At 47.1% G+C, this 23840-nt stretch overlaps 1 protein-coding gene across 11 annotated transcripts in view; it reads right to left on the bottom strand.

Moving 5' to 3' along the window:
- The window catches only part of TCF7L2 (transcription factor 7 like 2), a 184621-nt gene that overhangs the window by 10278 nt on the left and 150503 nt on the right, over positions 1-23840 (bottom strand). For all 11 annotated transcript variants that reach the window (XM_080912288.1, XM_080912281.1, XM_080912287.1 and 8 more), the window contains 6 exons: positions 13652-13784; positions 11585-11687; positions 9626-9712; positions 4847-4972; positions 4103-4262; positions 3590-3697 (listed from right to left, as the gene is read on the bottom strand). In XM_080912288.1, the coding sequence (XP_080768414.1) occupies positions 3590-3697; positions 4103-4262; positions 4847-4972; positions 9626-9712; positions 11585-11687; positions 13652-13784 (717 nt within the window). The remainder of the gene's footprint in view (positions 1-3589; positions 3698-4102; positions 4263-4846; positions 4973-9625; positions 9713-11584; positions 11688-13651; positions 13785-23840) is intronic.

Consider the following 23840-nt stretch of genomic DNA (forward strand, 5'->3'; position numbering starts at 1 on the left):
GTGCACATAAGGAGCCAGGCACAACCCAACTGACAACAGCTCTACCCAACACAAGTGTCATCATTGTTCCAATGACAGGAAACAGATACAGAGAGGCTAGGGACTGTCCCTGAGATGTCACTGCTAAGACGAGGCGGAGGCAATGGTCTCAAAGCTCTGCCCTCAACCACGGACCATGCCTTCTATCAAGTACTGTGACTCTCCACAGAAGCCATTCTTTGAGACCTCAAGGGTGAAGAGATTGCCTTAAGGCATTACTTGACTGGTACCCTGACCCTGTCAAGTGAATGAGCAAGGATCTGGAGCACACTGGCCCCACTACAGGGCAGCAGGGAACTTCTCCAGCTCAGATGAGGCAACTGCAGCCTCACAGACTTGTATGCTTGAGAAAATCTAAATGTTGCTACCTTGGCTTAAAGGTTTTCCTAGGACAGTGACATCATCACCAAAGAGAGAAGGACCAGGATATATGTGCAGCAACCCTAAGGTTGTGTCAGGCTTGGATGAGTCCAAGTATTCAAAGATGGCTTTTCAGCCATCTGTGTCACTGGGGACATGTGCTGTGGCCCTGTGTGCAGTTGTACACCAGATCCTTTCATGTTTCTTGGCATGCAACTGGAAAAACAACAGAAGGAAAGGCCACACAGATACCTCAGAGTGGGTAGTCAGGCTTGACAACAGCTGACTTAGGAACCAGAAAAAAGATTCAAGAGAAACAGGACAGCTGGAGGGTGCCTGCATCACACCCAAACACACTCTAGGGACATCAGAATTCTCTGCTGTACCCTGACACCTCGAATGAGGACATGCCCACAGGTCGGCAAAGTGCTGTGCAGACTACCAGCTCCAAGTGGACAGGAGTGGGGCTTTAATGGGACAAGGACATGAGCATGTAAGATGAGGCCACTTCCTTCTTAAAGATAACAAGAGAAATTGAAAAAGTAAGATATGAACGAGAGAAAGAAAAGAAGTCGGCATATACAACCTTTAAGACAGGAAGAAGGAATGTTCTCCTGTGATACTGGGCCAACTAGCTATTACTATGGTACCCAGCGAGCTTCTCCTGAGTCCCGAAGGGCAGGCCAAGTCTGAGCAGCCAGATTGGGTTTCACTCCAGTGTACTTCCCTAAGGTGGCGACATAAAGGGGCCAACCCCCAACTTGGCTGGAAAGTCAGGAAGGGCTGACTCAGGACACATTTCCCAGGAGAACCCCCTGAGCTTCATCATAGCCTCTGCTGTCTGCTGAACCTCCGTCATCAAGTTAGTGAAAAGGCAATGTTACCTGGTTCTCACCACAATCAAACCCACAGAGGCTTCAGGTGTGAGACCCCTGACCCCACTGTAGTCCTGGAACACAGGAGGAGCAAGCACACATTCTCCTGCGATGTAACAAGATCCAGTTCCTGCAGTCCTGCATCCGAACCACCTCTAACCCATCCATCCCACTGCCTCAGTGGCTTCTACTATCCAGCTGCATTCCAATGCAGCGGCAAGGGGGACAGTCAGGGCAAGTGCCATGTGAACCGTCTGAAGAAATCTAGAGAACACATCACAGAGGGCCTTGGGCAGCATCTAAAGGACTCCCTGCAAGTCAACCATGAATGCTTCTGACACTGCCACCAAGTCTGCCTGTCTATTTGGGAGAGTTCATGCTGAACAACCCCCAGGGGGTGCTGTCTACCCCGACCCTAGTACGATGGCACATGGTTCACAAACTGGGCACTTTTTATGTGGAGGCCCTATGAAGACAGGGATGCCTAGGGTGCCTTGGGATACAGTAGACACAGAAGCTGAATCCTGCTCTGGGATACCCTTTCAAAGACTTGAGGATTGGTCGCTGTACTGGCTGGTTTTGTATCAACTTGACACAACCTGGAGTTATCACAGAGAAAAGAGCCTCCGTTGAGGAAATGCTTCCATGAGATCCAGCTGTAAGGCATTTTCTCAACTAGTGATCAAGGGGGAAGGGCCCAGCCCATTGTGGGTGGTGCCATCCCTGGGCTGGTAGACCTGGGTTCTATAAGAAAGCAGGCTGAGCAAGCCAGGGGGAGCAAGCTAGTAAGTGACATCCCTCCATGGAATCTGCATCAGCTCCTGCTTCCTGACCTGCTTGCGTTCTAGTCCTGACTTCCTTTGGTGATGAACAGCAATGTGGAAGTGTGAGCTGAATAAACCCTTTCCTCCCCAGCTTGCTTCTTGGTCATGATGATTTGTGAAGGAATAGAAACCCTGACTAAGACTTGGCTTGTCTCCGACAAGTCAAATCTAGGGTTGACCTCTAAGAACTATTACAGGAAACTGCCTGCTGCCAAAGCTACAGCCTGGGATTATATCAGGGTACACGGAGAGTCCATGGGAAGGTTCAACTGTTCATCTCTTCCCTTCAATCCCAGAAGAAAGGTGTTCTAGCAGTGCGTACACAAAAACAAGCACAAAGTCTCCACCTAGCTAACAAATAGCTCACAATGCTGGTCTGCTAGTGCCAAAGTCTGCTTGCTCTCTCAGGAGCAGAAGAGCTGTCTAGGAAGGGAGACCTGGAGGATCATGGGTAGGAAGCATGACAATGAAGCCCAGTTCAGTCTCCTTGTCTACATGGTCAGTAGCTGGTGAGCCAGCTCCTGCTTTACAGGTGTGAGGGAAAGAGTGAAGGAAGTTAAAAGAGCTAGCCCTTCCACAGATGAGGCCAATGGAATGGAGTCTGCCCTCCTTCTTCCCCATGGCATCAACAGGCAAACATCTTCCTGGCTCGTTGACCTTCCCAAGAGGAAAGAGAAAGGGAAACTTGTGCTGGATGCAAGCTGGGTTTGATTTTTAATATCAGAGTGGATGGAAAGAGACGTTTTCTAAATCGAACTATGATGCAAAAAAAAAAAAAAAAAAAGGCAAAGCAAGACACTCGGGTAGAAAAGGGAGAAGCCCATGACTCAGACCTACTGGGCAAAATGCAGGAGCTGCAATGTTTGGTGAGAAGCAACAGAGGGCTTCAGGGAAGAACACAGTTGTGGACCACCAACGTGAGAAGTGAAAACAACAGCCATGTTAAGATGATGTCTAAGAAGCAAGACAGAAAGTCAAGCAACAGAAGCCAGAAGCACGTGACACTTGAGTCATGTGACACATCATTTTTCTACCTTCCCTACCAAAAGATGACTTCTGCTGGCTGCTTTCAGGGATATTCCCATCATGCCTTTCTCAGGATGAAATAGGTTCCCAACTCCTAAGATAGCCTGGCTGTAGATGTGTGTTTGGTTTTCCTCCCACCATAAGACTTGTGACAAGCGAGGAGTAAAACAATTCCTGCACCTAGTGTGGTCTTTATGAAACAGAACCAGTAATGGCAGGGGCTTATCTGGACTGGAAGTCCTTTTGGATGCACTTTGGAGCTTCACTTTTTCTAAGGGGTAGGCAAAGAGGTACAGACATCCCAAACCGGTCTCCACCAAGTTCCTTGAATAAGGGTCAGGAACAGGTCCCAGTAGGATGGGCAGAATGAATAGTCTTGGGGCCTGGTGCAAGTAGGCAGAAGGCCATCCTCTGGATCTGTGCAGACACACAAAGACGGAGCTCTCTAGAAAGCAGTCCACGTACGTAGTTATCCCGTGCAGACCAGCCAGGGTAGAGCTGCATGTGCAGCTGTCGCTCCTTCCGGGCCAGCTCGTAGTACTTTGCCTGTTCTTCCCTGGACAGGGCATGCCACTGCGGGAACATGGGGCAGGAAGAGAAAGACACAAAACATCACAATCTACATCATGGTGATAAATGATGCTTGGGGGTGGGAGTGGGGTGGGGGGAGCACAAATACATCCAGACATGGTGGAATATGCAGATATTGACAACTGGCTGGGACCTGGCACTATCAGGGCGACTCATAGAAGCATCTCTCTCCTCTATGCCTTTGTGTCCATTGCTAGATCCATGACAGGAAGGTTAGGGACGCCAAAATGCCGTCAAAAGCACAATGGTCTTGACAAATGGAAGCCATATGAGGCTCCAAAGTGGCAGGGTTGGGCAGAAATGCTCCAGAGAGCAAAATGAAAAGGACCACATGATGCAGCGCTTCTGGTCTACTCTGTGGCTCTTCTCCATGGAGGGGCCACCTACCCTGCGCCCGAGGATCTGGTTGATGGCAGCGCTCTCTTTCAACGTGCATTCGGCAACCACCTTGGCCCTCATCTCCTTCATATACAACATGAATGCATTAAGGGGCTTCTTTATGTGGGGCTTCTTCTTCTCTTCTTCCTTTTTGGAGTCCTGATGCTTTCTGTTTAGAGACAAAAGGAGATGGGCACATGCCATCCAATAAACAATCATAGAGCCAACCTCCCCAAAAGCAGAGCCCGTACACCTTCCTCCTTCCTACCCAAGTCTGGTGTCAGTTTCAAACAAAAAGTTTGTCTTCACTTTCAGATGCCCCTCCTCCACCCTCCATTCCCAAGATCCTGCACCAACAGTTGGAAGAGGAGGTGGGGTTGCTGAGACATTCCGAAATCACTTCCTCTTGGTTCTCAAATAGACCCTTTCCCAGTTCAGGGTGGTGGGCCCAACTTCGCAGGGCTCTGTCCCACTTTGCTGAACAAAGCTCCCAATACTTCATTCTTGGGTTAGCAAAGAACGACTACCATCCCCAGTCCGTTGGAGCACACAGTAGGGAGAAGCAGCCGTGTGGTAATCAGAGAGACCTGCTAGACAGCATCTGCTCCTCTACGGGGAAGGCAGAGGCCATATGGACCAGGTGCTCCCACTAGGATCAAAACAGGAGGAGCTGGCCAGAAAGCCACCAAGCAGCGGCCCGGTGGTAGCTCCTTACACAGGCCTCAGATCTTGAAACACTGTGGAAACACTTACGAGCTGTGGAGTGAGCCGACCTCACTCTGTGAGGATTCCTGCTTGACTGTTGGTGTGACAATGGCCGGGTGGGGGATGCCGGTTGTGTGCAGAGTGTGATGGGGAGGGACCATGTGGGGAGGGAACCTAGAAGACAGAAGGCTGTGTAAATCGTCAGAATCAAAATGAGTGAATGAGGAGGGATGTGTACACACAATATAAAAAAAGGGGGGGGGGGAGCAGTAACGTTCACATGAAAGCAACCCAAGACATATGAAACCTGTCAGCATTAATTAGTGATAAATTAAACATAATGATTCTTATAATGTCATTAAAGCCAATCTTCCCTTCGTTATTGCTACTGACATGAGACATTATGATTTTTAACATCTTTAGCAAAAGACAAATTCAACTGATGTACTTGGGTGGAAAAGTAGGCTTGGAGTACAAGTCAGAAATCGCACGTCCATTTGGTTTTTGAGGCATAACCTGCAGCCTCTTAGAGGTGCTTTCTGAGTCCTGATCAGCTCTGGAAGAACAGGTGATTTTTTTTTGTTATATATTGACAGCTAAATAAAATATTAACGTGGTTGAAATGTACATACATGTCTTGACAATGCTGCGACAGCCTCATTAGACCTCATTGTGGAGATACAGAGCAATCCAATTTTTTTTTCTTTTCTTTTGTTGCCGCACCCACCATTTGACAGTGGTATGAGAGAGTGAAGAAGAGAGAGAAATATTCTTCTAGAATATTTCTGTGTAACTCTCATCTTAAGTCATGGGCATTTTGAATATGTATGTATTCATTTTTTTAGAAAACACAAAAACACACACAAGAAAGCACTGAATTCTGATCTACATGCCCTTTCTCCAATAAGTAGAATTCTTACTGTTGCCTAATGGGTTATCTGCACATCATTCAAAAGCCTTATACATAACGAAAATTGTAATCCTAGGAAAAACAATCAGGAGGCAGCGGCTCCCCTAACAGCCCTGACTTCTGGGAAAGTTCCCCAGAACACACTTCAGTCCTTAAATTGGCATTTCCAAACACACAGTTTTGCCAGGACACAAAAGCTAGTCTTTAAACCCACTGTTTCATCTGTGGACTATCAGCTACACAGGACAAATGGCTGTCAAGTGTTATGATTTGTTTGGTGGGTATGGTGGGAAGAGACCTCCTCAATGGAAGTAGCACATAGTGTATGCGAACATAGGGCAAAGGGGTGCGAGGGGAGAACAGAGGGCCCAAGTGAGGTAAATTGAAGCTGGATTGGAGCAATGGCTACCCTTCTAATAAGGCCAAACCAGAACAGGACCACCACTCAGGGACCAGCTTGGACCAGCATCCTGCTCTTGAGAAAGTCAGTTCTAGAGAGGGGTCTGAGTGACGCTTCATCGCAGTGAGTATTTCAAAGGGCTCTTGTATTTGTTTACAAAGCTCCTCTATAAGTGGATTGTGGAAACAAATACTGTAAAATTGTTCATTTGAAAAGGTATTTCAAAAAGAAGCCTGCAGAACTAATAGGCTCAGTGTATCTTAACAGAGACACATATGCCCAGAGAGAACGGAGATCTCTGCAGGCTCCCCTAAGCCACTGTAGACACCTGCCGCAGAAATTTCACCCTCTGGCCACCTTTGCAAACTTAAGGCAGAACTGGGGTTTGGAAACAATGACACAATTCAATAGGAATCAGACTGGAAGCCCTTGAGTGAAGGGCGGGTAGAGAAGAACCTCTTACTACGAAGGTCTCAAATACATGTGTCCTTCTCCCAGTGTACGACTATGTGTACAGACACACGAGGAGAGGACAGAAACCTAGTGTGGGAATGTGTAATCTCTGTGTGCATACACGAGGCAAACAGCAGATCTGGGTACCACCATGAAGAGCACACACTCCCCAGTCCCTGGACCTCCACACGTGTCAGTGCACATTAAAAAGGCACAACAACTATAAGACTGCGTGCACATCCTCACACAGGATGCGCGCACCTTCACCCTCGGACCCCCTTTTCTGCGGACAACTGCTTCATGAAACACCCTCAAAAAAATTCTAAGCAGCTCATTATAGACCCCCGTCTGCTTTTATGGCTCGAAGCCAGAATATAATGATGAACCTTAACTTGTTAAGGACAACTAATTTTTGTTTCTGGCTGTCTCAGGGGCCTCTCTCACGCTCACTCTCACTTTGCCTCACTGTTGACACGTTCCTGTGAGCGGCACGTCATCTGCCGGCCTTGATTTTATGCACAGGCCGTGGGATGCATTTTCCCGTGCAGCCATTCGGCTTTGAGTCGCGTTCGGACCGTCATTATTCTCCTTCCCCCCCACCCCCACCCCCACGCACTTGTAACATTTCATCTCTTCCTGCCTTATTTTTTGTGAGCCACGGTGCACCTACATTATGGTTTATACATGATCTCGCTCCCTTTGAAGCCGGCAGATTTCAGGGCCTGCTCTCGTCAGGAGGAGAGCCTTGCCCAATTTAGCAGGCTGAGGGCCCGGAGCTCCAACATCTCAATCTAAAGGGGGTCACAGGGTGGCACAAGTGAGTGTCAGCAAGAGCTGTTTAATTGCCAATCTAGGCTTCTCCATGGTGTTTAAAGTATAATGATCCATCACTTAATTCTGAGAAGTCCTGGCCCTGCTGCTGAATAGAATAAATATCAAAGGGTGTTCTGGAGCAGGGCAAGCTGCCCACATTTGCTATAACTGCCATACTATAATAGGCCTATACTTCTGTCGTCCCATTACCACAATAATGTATTTAATTTGCTGTATACTCTTTCTAACTAGCTACCTTTCATTTGGCCTAGCTGGGGGATCGGCCACCCCTCAACCCCCATACCACGAGCCCCTAACCTTTCTTCCCACCACCCCCGTCTTTCCCTCCACCCTCTGCAACCTATAAATCATCAGCTAGACTCCCAATGATAATTCAATCAATGAGCTTAACCCCCAGTCCCCATCCTATGGTTACTTTATCGCTTTCAACCTCTGGATGCAGGGAACAAACAAGCAGGAAGAAGAAAAACCAGGACGTATGTAAATGCTGGAATGAAGCTGAGATCATAGGCAGGCCCCCTCTCCTCTCCTCCCAGGAGGTTCCCCATTCGCTCCCACCCTTTACAGGGACTGTGACGACATTATTTAATGAGCCTAACCTTTCTACTTTCTCCAGCCGAGAGGCTTCGGAAAATCATTTTCCTACCTAACTTATACAGGCGTGGGTTCTGAGATTTAGATGGCCTATCACACGCCAGGAATGAAGTCTTTCATGCTGCATGATGGATATTCATGCGTTCACTATAAACTCTAGCCACACTGTGGCATACTTCTCTCAGTGGGCACAGGCCCCATGACAAAAGTTGCTTTCCTGCAAGCAGGGAAGGAAGCATGCCAGGCAACCTTTTCAGCCCCCTTCTCTCATTTTGGCTCCTTGTGTTGGCTAAAGACCACAGAGACAGAGGCTGGGGGACAGCATCCTTGTCGGGTACCTCGTGCTAATTGAATCATGTGGCATCATCAGAATGGATTGGTTGCTTCAGCCCGTCAGGATTTAATTAACTCAACGGAAAATCGGATGAACAGAAACTAAAACTATCATTAGGGGCAATTAGTGACTACTTAAACATACCACTGCCAGCCAGTTTGTAAATAAACTGGCAGTCACTGAAAAATAAGCCAGAATTAATTAGAGAGAGAAAAATGAGTCCTGGGATACACATAGACACTGTGTGTATATGTATATGTATATGTATATTTATATGTATATGTATGTGTATGTGTATGTGTATGTGTATGTGTATGTGTATGTGTATATGTATATGTATATTTATATGTATATGTATATGTATGTGTATGTGTATGTGTATATGTATGTGTGTATGTGTATGTGTATGTATATGTATATATGCTTATATGCTTATATGCTAAGTATGAGTCTGTAGGAATGGATGGGGACATACTTTCTTTACAACTTTCCAAGATCTAGCAGCATTATGAGGACAATGACAAATACAAGGTGTTACTGAAAACATTTACAATGGGGGAAGGGAAGGTAACCTTCTTAAAGGGGATTTGAAGTATAACTGAGGTGGGGGAGAAAAATCTAAAAGTAATGTAAAATGCAAAATGCAGAGTAGCTCCCATCAAGTTCGTACTGAACATCAAGGGGCCAGGACATAGCTTATTATATCAGACTCTGAACCAGCATCTGAAATGGTCAGAAAACACCCACCAGTTTTTTCCTCAATTTCTCCAAATAACAAGCACTAAGGTATTGTCACTTCCTTACCCAGCAGAGGACAACAGAGAAACAATGATTTCAAAAACTGATGCTATTTTAACTTCTTTCCATGGCTTGGCTGCTGTTATCTTTAGAGTTATTTATTTTTTATGTATGTGAATATGTGTGCTTACAGGTATGTATACCACCTGCTAGCAGAGGCCAGAAGAGGGCACCGGATCCCTTGGAGCTGGAGTTACAAATGAAATGACAGCTGGGAACAGAACCCAGGTTTTCTTCATAAGCATCACCGGTGCCCTTACCTGCGGAACCTCTCCCAGCCACACCCCTACCTTTTTAGCCTGTGACACTACGTTGCCCCATGGACAGGATCCCAATATCTTAGATTGATGTCACTTATGTTGAAAGGGCAAGGCAATTTTTTTGGGTTTTTCTAGGAGGAGAGTCTACTGAACAGTGGTGTGTATTATACCCCAAACATGTCCCTGGGCCCTGTGTGGTCTAACGGCTGTCTAGAGGGCTTCACAAGAGGTCACTGCAACTCACCTAGACATAGACGCATTGACTGTCAGCGCTGTGGGGTAGGGGTGTCTGAATCCTCCTGTCGTGATTGGGTACACAGGTTGACCTTGCCTACAAAAAAGGGGGTATAAAAAAGTGAGAGACTAGAAATGAGGGCTTGGGGGTGGGCACAAGAAAAGAAAGAAGAGGGGGACGTCCCCTTCGTACAGTAAGCTTTATTCTCATTTGATCAGAACAAAAATCTTGGGGATTGTACAGGCGGGATCAAAGGGAAGAAACGCAGAACAATTTGAATGGCATAAATCTGATAGGAATGGCTAATTAAATTTTATAACCTCTGCTTATGTCAATAGGGACCCTCTCCCCAAGCTGAGACTAGGTGTTTTGTTGTAATAATTAAAGGCGACGTCTCGCTTGCTTTAATGGAGCCATCACACTAATTGAGGGCTCCACATCCAAAGGAAAACAATAATGAATGTAAATTTATACCAAAATAAAGGACAGCAAATCAAAGGCCTTCCCTTGCGCTCTGGGCCTCTTTCGGTATTTAGATCTCGGTGAGAAAACATTAAATTAACAGAGCTTAATTTGTAGCCTTTTGTCAAATTAACAAGTGTTGACAAGAGTTTCTGGGGGGGAGAGTCCCCAAGAAGAATTGTGGGTAACCAATAGACAATCACACCTCATTACAATAATTAAAAAATACAGCAACATGCAGAATACCATCCTCATGAAAGACACACAACTTTTCCTGACAGAGGATTGTCTGAGTTGCCTATTCCTTTTTATCTCGCCTTCAGTACCCCCCCATCAGCAGAGAAAGATGACTGAAGTCATGGGGCTGGGTCCCTTCCGTTGGAGAAGCAGTAGGTCCAACCCTCCCATCTACCTCACCAAACAAAAATAAGACAAAGAAACAGAAGCCACACGAGACTTAGTGTAGCTGTTTGAGTAACACAACCTGTTGTTTTTAGACAAACAAGAAAGTGCACACAGCACAGGATCTGTTTGATTAGAGAAAAGGGCTAGGATGGGACCCTATTCCAAAATTTTACTGTCCTTCAGACTATGAAAGTCTGCCTTCTCTAAGTCCCAAATTTGACAGCTTTAACCAGGATTTGCTTTTTATTTTATTTTTTTCAAGCACTCAACATTGTCCAGCATGTTCGAATGCCAGAGGTCACTAATAAAATGGGAAATAGATGCATAAAAACATACAGTGTCAAACATTACATGCATGCTCATGTACATGCTACACAGTACAAGGTGAACTGGCCAACACAGAAGGCCTTTCTGCTCTGATTTCTAAACACACCCTACTTTTAAGTTGTAAGTTGTGGTCAAATTTTCTGAGCACTGTCAGGAACCAAGGTCAACATTCAGGCAGCCCAGCCCTGAAATGCTCCAGTGAGGGTTCCCCTTGCCCTTCTGTGCCCCATAGCTGACCAAAGCATTAGCCATACAGATAATCTCAGAGATGCTGGAAAGATGACACTGTGCTTCCTTCCGCTGTTGCTATCAGTCTTACCCTTAGGGATTTCACCACCAGGATGCTCCTGTCCCCATTCCCTTGCTGCCACTGAGGCAACATCTAAAAGAGAGAGCTCAGCCCAGCCCCATAAGACTTGTTTAGGTTGTCACTGCCAAAAGAGCCAGGATAGGCTTCTGTAGTTCCCAGAGTAGCTTTTGGACATCATTGGGGACGGTGGGTTTACAATGACAATTACCACAGACCCTTTTTGATGCCATTCATTGAAATGGTTTAATCCTTCTGCAAAGCCACCAGATACCTCAGCAGCCTCTTCTCTGTGTTGTTCCATCAGTTGTTTGTTCCTCTATAAACATGCACTCAGTCATGTGCACGTGTGTACATACTCATCTATGCATGCACACGCATGCACACACACACACACACACACACACACACTAATAAGCATGCTCATGCAAGAAATAAAAAAGGAATTAAAAACTGGAACTGCTTACTGTGGTACTAACCATCCTAGCGGATGGGGAATTTGTCCTACGGTGCCGGGCGACAGTGGGTAATATGGAGAGATATCTGGAGGGTGTGGAGGCCGTGGGATTCCTGCGAGAAGAAGCAGCGAGTTTTAGGTATGGAGGAAGAGGGACTGTGGAGGGAGGGGGAGCGAGAAACATAAGGAAAGGGGCTGTCTCTGCTCAAATCCCAGATGGAGGCCATTCCTGGCTCTGGGCAGGAGGACAGCCCCAGCCTTCTTCTCATTCCCTATGGCTCCATTTGCACAGTGAGTTAGTTCATTCTAGATGGGCCGGGGTGATGGATGGATTGAGACCAAGGAAACGCCATCTTGAGTGTTTTTGCCTCATATAACTAAAGTGATTGCTTCAAGTAAAAACAAAAACAAAATCTAAAAAGACTGGCGTACTTTGGGTGAGCAGCTCATAATTATTAATTCCTTTTGCTTCGGAACTGGGTCCGTTACTCTTTGTTTCGTATGGCTTGCCCACGTGAGAGCTATACTTCTGATTTGTAAGGCTTAAGTAATTAAATAATTAAATTAAATGTTTCTAAACAGGAGCCTAACTACACAGCCCACAGTGACTTTGAACTCACGGCCCTCTTGTCTTAACCTCCTAAATGTTGCAATTACAGACAGCCTTGTAACTCATTAAGTTATGACTCAGAGAGGTGTGACCTGATTTCTTTCAAGAGACCCAACACCTCAAGTGGGCCAATTCTCCCATGAAGGAGAAATTGTAGAAAGCACCAAGTGTCAGGTGTTGTTTTTCCCCCAGGAGCCAGACCTGAACTGATAGAAGCCGGGGGTTTGGTGGGCTCAGCTCTGGACCATGGTTCCCCGGAGGGCAGAGGCATGTGTGGTATGAGCCTCACTTGCATGGGCCAGAGGGGGCCATGAGCTTCCCCAAGGCCTGCAGAAGTATATGCTGAAAGTATACACCACGGCTCATTCCCTATCTGCACAGGACACACATCTGGTCATCCATCCTCAGGAAGTGGAGTCCTGAGAGCAATTTAGCCGGAGAGCAATGGCTCTGCCCAGCCGCTCAGTTTGGGGGGGGGGGGAGTTTGGCAAAATAGACACAGTGCATCAGAACTAACCCAAGATGGAAGGAACAGGACAGGGACGAAATCTATCTCATTTTTTAAGACCTCCATTCAGGAAGCGTTTAATCTGTAAATTAAGTCTCCCCGGGTGACATTTTGACGCACACGTGGCTTTCTCTCTATTACAGAAAGCAAACAGATTAGCTGGGCTTGGACCCTACACTGAGCCATTTGCACACTTAAAAGAATGTTCGCAGAGGAGAATAAACACTCCTTAGACGTTAATCATATGGTTTACGATAACCGTTTAAAAGCTATTCCCTGGCCTACCATTATTCAAATGAGATGCTGCCTGCTGCAAGTGTGGCCTTGTACTTGGCGGAGCCTCGGGCAGGCTTGGCCGCCTCCTCCAGCCCGTCAAACTGCCAGGCTGCACCCAGCGTCCCTACAGAGGGCTCAGAGCGATTGTCTATAGAGCCTGCTATACTAGATCCTTATGTAGGGGGTGCTATAAGCTACATCTGCTCTTCCGGACAGGTGTAGAGACTAATTGCAGTAAGCCTCTGCTTAAGACACTGCTGGATGAAATGAGGAAACCTTTCGATTTGTACATCTGTAAAATGGGCTCACAATAAACATCCAAGATATCTGAATAGAAGAAGAGAAAGCAAAGTGATAGAGACCCTGTGTGATGTGGTCTCTTAAGAATACACTGACAAGTCGCTCCCAAGTGGACGGACCCCTTCTAAGCCATGCTGTAATCCCATCACCACCTAGTTTGCTTAGGGAGGTACCCAAAACCAGGTTCAAGGTGCGGACATAAATCTTACCCCTGTACATGGATCTCTCCAAGGAAAAGGGAGACACAGCCCAGCACGCACACCAGGCTCTAGCTCCACTAAGAGCTTCCCGATTAGCTCCCACCTGAGCCCCATCACCCCCATTCCATCCATCACGCCTGGTCCAGGCTCCCGACAGAGGCCCTCAGAGTTCCCCCAACTTACCTGTTTTGGGGTCTACGTCAGCTGGTAAGTGAGGAGGTGGATTTCCCGGGGTGAAGTGTTCATTGCTGTAGGTGATGAGAGGCGTGAGTGGGTGGACATGGTGGGGGTGTTGCACCACCGGTACTTTGTTCGACTGTGAGAGAGGGAGAACAAAGGGATACGTGGTGAGCTAGCTCTCCACAGCCCAGAGCTTCAGAGCAAGGGCCTGCATGGCCTACAACACCCTCCCAGTTTGATGCAAAGTCCCCACCTCACTAATCCATTTAAAAGTCAGAGACGGTTGGCTCTCCACACTGGCCTATCTCAGGTCCACCTTTGAGCATCTCCACATCACCATTGGAACCCAGGATTTTGTATTTTCCCATCAGCACGTGAGTGGAAGGTTGAGGCCTACTAGAGAGAGCTACGCACACAGTATGACTGGAATCCCACCCTGCCTCCTAGCCACAGCAAGCAGGCGTCCACTCATACTCAACCTGGATGCGAAGCCCCATCCCACCTTTGAACAGGAGACTGAACTTGACCAGAAAGCTCTGGCCCAGCCTGCACCCACATATGCATCGGGGAGCCATCAGGGAGAACTCATAAATTAACTGGACTAATAAATGGGAGACATTGGAGAAACGGGCAGCTCTGGCCGAAGAAGTGGTGCATGTGCTGGTTGTATTGGGGCAGGGCAGATGGTGAGTTGAAGCAGAAAACCAAACAAGTAAAAACATCTCAAACATTCTTCACTGCTATCTCCCCGGGCCTTCCACAAACCCTGGCCTCTCTCCCCTCCTCCATGTGCTCTGTCCCCCTCCCCCTTATGCTGGGCTATAATTCAGCCCAGCAAGATCACAAAGGGGAAAAAAAATTAAGCTGAAACAAGCGAACTACTGGGCCATTTACTGAGAGTAATCCAATTGCAAAAAACCCTATTCCCAATAGGGGATTTTCACTAAAATCCTACAACAGGGACATTTAACCAGATTAGGTAGCAGAGAAGATAAAGAGGCTGGTATTAGATGATGAATGGATTAGAGTCAAGTTTCATTTCAGAACGTGTCTTCATTTCCTTTTATTACGTCTAGGAAGGGCACAAGTTGCATTAACATCAAGGAAAAGGAATTGCATAGAAAGAAAAGCAGGCAGGTTCCAGCACTGCCCACCAGCGCCTCCTGAGTTCAGGGACCACTGAGCAGTTAGTTCTCTTCCCCAGTTTCCTTTTAGCTCCCCTTTCAGTCCCTTTTAATAGATGGAAAAGGCATAAAACACAGGAAGAGTAGCTTCCTGCCGCAGTGAAGGATGGCAAAGGCGTCACCATGAACTGTCACATCTCTGCGGCATGTAAGGGAAGAAGAACATGGTCATCCCAGATGATCCCAAAAGAACACCTCCAGTCACTTGGTTTACAGCTTCCTGTAAAACCACAACTCTTTCAGAGAAAAGAGGCTAGCCAGTTGCTCCGATGACCTAGCTACCATCTTGCAAAGGAAAAGAGTTAAGGTGTAAGTTACAGAAGGTCTGAAATAAGGAGTGGTTTCTCAGAGTCAGCAACCAGGAATGGCAACCAGCCACAGTTCATGGAAGTACAAAAAGATCCTCCAAGGGAAGAGTCCTAGGAGAATCTTCTGTCAAAAATGGTTGAAAAGGAGTAAAGGCATCAGCTCCCACTCTGGAGGTAGGAAAGACACCTGACATGGGGAAAACAGACAAGACTGGGATGGGTGGGAGCAACTTGGGAGAAAGGAAAACAGCAGAGGCTGCCTGTTAGAAGTTTCCAACTTGGTTGGAAAGACAGGCTCCTGGCAACATGAAGGGATGCAGGAGCCCCTCAAGATTGGCCATACATCTCATGAGGAGGGATGTGGTATGACCTCGTAGTCACAGACTGAACCTACTTAAGGAATTCTATGAGCAGTGGGCAGGTATGATGGCCACCGTGGAGATGGACAGAACTGGGGTGGGCGGGAAAACTAGCTGCCATCTGGTACCAGGTCATTTCTCAGTAGAAACAGGACCTAGGTATGGGGCAGGTATGGTGCTTCTTCTGTGAATCATGGTGGAGCCAAGGCTTAAGAGCCACACAGGGACAGGGGAACCTGGAGGCCAAAGATGTGTTTCTCCTCAGTCAAACCTTGTTCTCAGAGAGCACATGGGGAGGCTTTGCACAGACCTGACACATAGTATGTTTAGTAGCTGTATTGGTCCATCGTCACTGTCATGATTAGCAAAGAGTGGTCAGGGGACAAGTTGGTTCTATTACCCTGCAGAACCAGTAGGCAATGCGGGAAACCATAGGGAAGGATGACAACAGCATTTGGTAACAGTAAGGGAAGTTTGGGACTAACTCTTCCTCTTGATCTTAGATACTCATGCTAAAGATAATGTTAACGACCCTGAGCTCGCTGGAACTCCTGCATCATTCTCTTCTCAGCCAACTGGGGTTTCCCCAGCCAGACAACACTCTCCAGCAGTGTGCTAGAGTAGGAGTTAGAAAGAGGCCAACAGATGAAAGCTTTAGATGCTACCTGACTTTAGAAAGGGGATTAAAGTCTTGTTAGGCCATGACTTTGACTACATAATAAGTGGAAACTGCAAGACCAACTCTCTATCCAGGTTGGTCTGCTCCCAAGTGAGGAAGCACATGACAGTCAAATATGCAGAAGGCAGGGTCTACCTGCTGCCCCACACCACCAGTCAATACCTGGGCCCCTTACAACTTCTTGTCAACACCGGCGTCTCTCTAGCCTTGGACCCTAAGGTTCTTTCTCCCCACGGCATTCTTCCCATCACTGGGATGGAGCAGACACCTCTCTTGGCCTTCACCCTACTCATCCTTAGAGTTGGAAACTTTTGCAGCCAGAATGGGAAAGCAAGTACCATCTCAAAAGACCACATGAAAACCACCAGACTAAAGTACACATCAACCAGAGCTCTGGATTTCTGGAGGGGCTGGATGGTCCTCACACTCAGAACAAAGCTCTCGCAGACACCACCTTTAAAACCAGTGCCTTTAAAACGGTTCTTGTGGTGGTTTCTCACAGAGACTGAGAGTGAGAACCTGTCAACTGTGTCTGTCCTGTAGAGTTATGAAGACTCCATGGCATCGGTCACTCAAAGTGGCCTACACAGTGGCAGGCTCACACTCAATACAAAGGAACTATGAAAATGCAGTCTACACAATATAAAGGACGCTGTGGTTAACCACTAGGCTAACACCTTCCAATTCGACTCATAAAGGGGAAGCACAGCCTCGGAACATGTCCTTTGCTGCACAGGAAGGAAGTCATCAGCTAGTACAGGTGTTGTAGTTGCCTCTCCAACCCAAATCAGCCCGTGCAATGAAAACACACCTCAGTTAATATGGATACAAGCAGTGCGCCAGGATTGGGCAGATCGACCACTGCATTACTCTGCTCCCCTGCTAAGAATTCCCTTATAACTTGCAGTTTCTCCAGTCCACGTGCTTTAGCTTCATCCTCTCTCCTGCCCTCCCTCCTGCCACCCTCCCTCTCCAACCCTCCAGCTCCACCTTCCCTTCCCCTGCCCAATCACCAGCTCTTGCCTTTATGTTACAAATTAAAATGGGAAGAAGGTTCTGATCACCGGAGCACAGACTAGGCCACCCTTCTTGGAGAAGTGGAATGAGCATCAAAATACAAACAGCTCCAGGACAGTCTATAACCTATAGGAGCATGGATGCTCTGTGGCCACTCTACCCAAGTCACACACACCCTCCTTAAAAATGTGGCATTTAACAAATATATTTGAAGAGCTTATGTAAAAGCAAAAGACAAAACAAAACTGCTCTTCTCTGTATGGTGCCAGTGATACAGTGTGCCACGAAGGATCTCACAATTAAAGAGACAAAACAAAACACAAAACCAGAGATGAGAGTCACCTAGAGAGCGAAAGTAGATAGCCAAGCAGTCAGGGTCTCCCCATTCCCCCAACAGTTCTCACTTCTTTCAGAGCTTCAGGTATTCTGTTCACTCTAGACACTGGGAGACAAGGTACAGTCGAAGTGGAGCATCACAGGATGCTAAATGAAACAGTGAGCACTGGGGGAAAGGGGGTTCAAATGCCTGAGACATTTCTACACTCTCCCCTTTACCATTTCCAACGCTAACATCAAGCCCAGTGTCCTGTAGGCATCTGCTTTACTGAGGTATTGTACAAGGACCTGGGCTATAAATCCCAGGGTCGCTAACTTGTGTTCAAGGTCATGGTTCTGACAGTCAGGGATGGTTCAGTGAAGAACCTATTGCCAGTATTGACTCCTTCAGGACAGCACAAAGCTGTGCACCTCTATGCCACCAAACAAAAACAAACAGAATAGAACCCAAATGTTCCTAAACATTCTCTATGTAATTCACTACTATCAGAAACATGCCCATGTAGACACCTAGCTTGCTGGACCCAGAGCAAGACTAGTCAATGGCTATACTGAAGCCCTGTCACCATACCAGAGCAGCTCAGACCCAGCCCTGCTTCCCAGAGCACAGATGTGTACCAGTGGTCACCGGCGGTACCACACTCACTCAGTGTAACCACAAAGCACCCCTGTGACAGGCTGGTCTCTTATTTTTCCGCAGGGTAGATGAACAAGGATGTCTCACATACCTTCCTAGAGAGACGTTTCCAAACCTTGGGGCATCTCCACTTGCTCCACCGCCCTAATTAATGCACAGCTACTTTAGAAATGTCTGTAGGCCAGAATCACTGGGAGCTATGTTGATGGAGCGAGAGGCAACCTGTGAGACCAGCCTGTGTCAACCTTTCCTAGACACTGTTGCTTTGGGACCCAAGGAAATCAGTCACCAAATGCAAAATCCCCCGACTCCACTGAGTACTCTCTAACCAGCTTCTTTCCCGGGGAGAGGGGGGTGGCTTTTGCAACATGAGGTTTACGTGGGGGGGGGGGTAGAAACAAACAAGGCTTTGAATAGGCTGCTCCTGCTTTCCAGATACAACCAGGCCCCAGCAGGGTTTTGGTGACAAAATGCTGCCTGTGGTTAGTTCTCCGCTCACAAGAAAGCAAAGGAAATAAACAAATCATACAAAACCCTGAACTCGTTAAAGCAAGTAAACAAAGTATAAAAAGAGGAACTCGAACTCATCTGACTTCTGGTCACTGGGGCTTCATGCTTTCTACCTGGACAGCCTTACAACCCCCAGGCGAGGCCCTCCTCACGGCCTTCATTAAACTCTGAATAGTTAATTTATAAAGAAAAGATACTTCGAAGGCTCTCAGACCACACAAAGCCTCCCTACCCACGGGAGTATTCATCCAGCTACAGTAGGGGGAGTGACCCTGTGGCTGACCTCTGACCTCTCAAGAACCCTTAGGTTTAGTTTTCAGCAAATTGACCTTTGCAGGCACCCATACACTCTCCAACTCTGCTCAGAAATCAGGGCCTCAGCAAGTGCAAAGCGAACATGCTTCTGGATCCTTCCACTCGTCACCCTCTAATTCTACCCCAACCCTCTGTACCTGGGAGGAAGCCTAAAGGGACTGGAAGCTCCCCTTTCACCTCTGCAGCCTGTTAGTCAAAGCAGAGCCTCCTCTTCAGCGCTCTACATTGCCCCTTCCTGCTGCAGGGGCCGAGGAGGCCCTACAGTGCCATTAAGGAGCCCAACACAACAAAAGACACAACACAGGAGCATTTGTCAGCCCTGTTCGCTCTTCGTGGATCCTGGAGACGACCCTGCTGCGCCGGGGCACTCAAGTTTTCATGGCCATGCGAAAGGGGCTCATTATTGTAGTACCCACTTCTCTGTCCACTTTGGCTGTTGTTGAGCCCAGTAGAGACTAGTTACATGGCTTCATACATGCCAGTGCTGGGGGCTGGGATGAGAAGGAGGGGTTGCTGTTTCCAGTCACTAACAATCCTCTGGCAGTCCCACTAAGCTAATCCTGTTCTTCAGGCTTTGCAGCAGAAGGTTGTTGTACAGTCAGCCAGTGTAACCCTACTATCCCAGTGACGGGTGGTAACCAAATGCAGAGTGATACTATGCCGGCTTTATGAACTGGGAAATGCTCTTGCTGGTTCATCCCAAGTCAGATGGCCAGCATCTCGAATCTTTCGAACCTCTTATATCCACCACAGACAGGTTGGACTTCCACATTCTACACGGGCCTCCTCAGAACCCTTCCTATGTCACCTTGAACAGGAGAAGCCCAGCCAAGACACAGGCAGCACTGTGGCCAGGCTGGTTTCATAAGCTGAGTGGTTCTTATTACTTGAGGGGCTTTGTGCATTGCATTGTGTGCAAGACAACTACCTACAGACGGCGGCAGGGCTGCCATTGAAAGTAAAAAATGAAGGAGGGAAGATTTCCCCGAGTTTGCATTTTACATGGAGAAACCGTGGAAACATCTGCTGGTGAGAGGCAGAGAAAAGCCCACTAGCATTGATGGTGCACGGGCCTGTATATTTGGCCAGGTACTGTGCCAAGTACCCCCCAGGAGGCAAAGTTTCATCTTCTACAATGGAGACCCAAAGTCTTATTTGTTCCGTAAATCATCAATCTCTGTGTCTCTGTCTCTCTCCAAATCCATTTAGACAGCAGGACGAGGAACTGTGATTTCTCCCACTGTCTATAAAATCCTGCCGACTCATAGATTCTCATGGACTCACAGGTATCAAAATTCTCTGTAATGAGGAAATGCCTGGACAAGGAAGGCAGAAGGAAGGGACAGGCACTGTCTGCTTCCATGCAAAGTCTCACATAGGTGTATGCACACAGTGCTACCTTAACCCATCCTTAGTCCTTGACCTCTGTTGGAAGGGACGGGCCTTCCTATACTTGAACCAGCCACCAGCTAACACACCAAAGACAGTCTCCATAGCTGAGAGCCTAGAAGGTCAAATTTAGCAATTCTTGGGGACGTTCATGGAATGCCTGGAAGGGGAGCAAGGGTGTTGGGGTGCACAAACAAAGGGGGAGATTTCAAACCTAAAAAAAAGAATTGTGTTCCAGGCATTTAGCTTTGTGTAAACTACAGCTCAGGTCCCCCCAGTCTCTCAAACACTCCCAGCTGAGTTTGTTAGACATAATCTAGTCCGCTTGTTCTCATTTATTTTCCAATAGAAAAGAAAACATCCCTGTGCTCCCCCCAGCAAACCCTTAAAACACTCACACTCTTACGTTTCAGCCCAGTGGTCCAGGGTAAGTTTCCAGGTTTTTTCCCCCTGCCTACCTTTCTCCAGTAACATCAAACTTAACACCAGATTGGTAAGGGGTGCACAGGAACTGTGGGGTCTGTGAACTGCTCTAGCCCTTCTTCACATGCCACTTCACCCCTAAGTACTTTCCCAGGAATTCTCAACCTCCCCGCCCCTCCAAATATTTCTCCACTACTTGGGTATTAAATGATTAGCGTTAGCATAATCAATCTTGCCGAGCGTCTGGGTGTGTGGAGAATGTTTGGGAACTGGGTAAGAGGATACAGCTGTTTCTAGAAAAGCCAGGAATAAATCTAACCTATTCCAAATGAATTCCCTCCCAACGCTCCAATGTGAAACAACCTTAAAACACAATAACGATTTCCAGGCCGCCAGTCCCAAACACAACAACCCCAAGACCTGGGGTTCCTGACTACAATGAGAAGGAAATCACCCATTTTGATTGAGAATAAATTTTAAGTGCATAATGGTTAATACATCCTGGAAAGTTTAAGAAAAGCAAGGAACAAAATCTGAGGGCACCTTCTGCAGATACTCACAAGGGACAGCCGCCCGAAAATTCCCTTTGTCATGTACAGTTCTCACACCAGGGCCTAACTTAGAGTTTAGCCCTGTGTTTAAAAAGTCATGTGTGCTCCATAGAGCTCAAAAAGCAGTTATTTCCTTCAGAAAGAAGTATATTTTCTTCCTGGGAACTAGCAAGCATGTAAGCCTAGAGGAAGAAGGGAGATTTCATCCACATGACTTAGCAAACACAAACCCAGACTCCAAGATTCGGAAGAGTCTGTGCACACATACGTATAGAATAAGACAAACGGAGGCGCCGGCTGCTCCATCTCGCCCTGCTAATGCCTCAAACGTCAGCATCTTTTCCTATAAAGGGCAAAACAAACTTCGGCATCGCTACCTATAATAGGTACATAGGATGGAAAAATGACGCACATGGCAATGACCCAGAGTGGCCATGGATCAAGCAGAAACAAACAACGTGGCTTCTCCCTGTGATTGCAGGCTGATGTGAGAGAAGACTGTGTGGGTGAGCAATGTTCAATTTTTTGAGTCTTCCAATGTGGCCAGAAGAATGCAATTGGAGGGTATAGCAGGATTTCAGCACAATTTGCAGTTATGCAGAAGGGGGGCGGTTCCATAGCACAGCTCAGTTGGGCTCCCCACCAACTCCAAAACACCAAGGGAGGTTTCCCTCCGAAGGCAAGATTGCCATCCCGGCTGCTTCCAAAAAATACCAGTAGAGCCGTCTGTACACAAGAACACACTGGCTATAATGTCTGTATCTGGGGTGAAGAGTCTACCTCTGAAAAGCGAGTCCTTTCTCATATCGCCTCACTCAGAAATGGAAGCCACCCCTTTCCTGAGCCACAGAACAACACAGTTCTAAGCCATTTCTGCAAACAAGGGATAGGAGAGCTCAGAAATCTTGACCCTATGAGAGGGTCTGGATGGGAAATTTACCACACAGCTCACACAGTATGGCCAGCACCTTGTCACTGAAAGTCTTGACAGTTTTTAGAATTAGAAAGCAGAAGAAAGAGGGCTTACAAGCGTTGCTGCCTTATGCTCCACTGCAGAGAGCTATCTACCGAGTTGGTGTTTAATATGACGATGATTTTTAACATGCCATTTTTACACCCTCCATAATGCTTCATTTCTCTCCAAAACCAAACACAAACAAAAACCTTTTTTTTTCTTCAGTCTGACCCGGTCAACCTCTCCTTAAGTATTTGTATTTGGCTATTCAACAACAAAATATAATTATAGTAATTATAACGATAATAAAAAAATTGCCTGCAGACTCAAGAAAATGTCCTCACTGTTTATGGAAAACAGTATAAACACAAGTAAAAGCAGATCACAGTGTATCCTGGCCCAAACTGATGGAAAGGATACAGTGTATCCTAGCCCCCAAGTGCTGGGAAAGATACAGTGTATCCTGGCCCCCAAGTCCTGGGAAGGATACAGTGTATCCTGGCCCCCAAGTGCTGGGAAAGATACAGTGTATCCTGGCCCCTAAGTCCTGGGAAGGATACAATGTATCCTGGCCCCCAAGTGCTGGGAAAGATATATAGCTCCCAAGAGCTATAAAGGATACGTTGTATCCTAGTCCCCCAGATCCATGCTGCAGAAGATGATGCTCATTGTCAACAGGAGCTGTCCTGGGTCCCACCATCAGCTTTCCAAAACAGCTTTTGATTAAATTTGGAAAATACAACCACCAGCAGCAATACCAGGGCCTGGAAAAACCAACATCTAAATTTGGAGACCAAAAATAAAAACAACCAAAGACAGAGCAACAGGAAGTTAGCATTAAATATGAAGCCAATACACTCAGTGGCCTGGCTCTTGGAAAGGCACAGTCCCGGTCTCCTTCCCCTCTGCCTATAGTAGCAGCCCTCTGTGGTGGGTAAAACTACAGTTCACTTGCTATGGTCTGTAAGAACTGGGATGAAAGTGAGACTTTCTCTCCTCCCATCTTCTTTTAACCCTTTCTCCTCTCCCCCAAAAGGATACAGCAAAACCCCGCAGGGATAGGGCACAGCCTGGGCTGACCATTCATTCTTGTTCTGCCCCCCTTTCTGTTGTCTAAGACTTTTTTTTAAAAAGTCTTTTAAAGAAGAAAAGGAAGCACAGGTCTCGTGGTCAGGGCCATGAATGTGGACACACACACACACACACACACACACACACACACACACACAGATACACACACATCACTACTCACCCAGCAATTCAAATTGAGGTGCCAAGCGCCCAACTGCTGCAAGAGAGAGACCCCAGGGGCCAGTGTTCCTCCCTTCCCACTCAACTCCTCCATCCCCACTAACACCGCATCCCTGGGGTACATAATAGCTCTGTCTTGCCCTCTCTCCACTCTAAAAAGAAAAAGAAAAAAACAAAAAACAAAAAAGAAAGAAAAAACTTTCTCTGTACCTTCAAGATGGGACTGGGCCAGCTTTTTTCTTTCTCCCTCCCAGATTCTCTCGGTTTTCTTTTTCCTC

Source organism: Micromys minutus, assembly GCF_963924665.1.
Source record: "Micromys minutus genome assembly, chromosome: 2".
Lineage (NCBI taxonomy): Eukaryota > Metazoa > Chordata > Mammalia > Rodentia > Muridae > Micromys > Micromys minutus.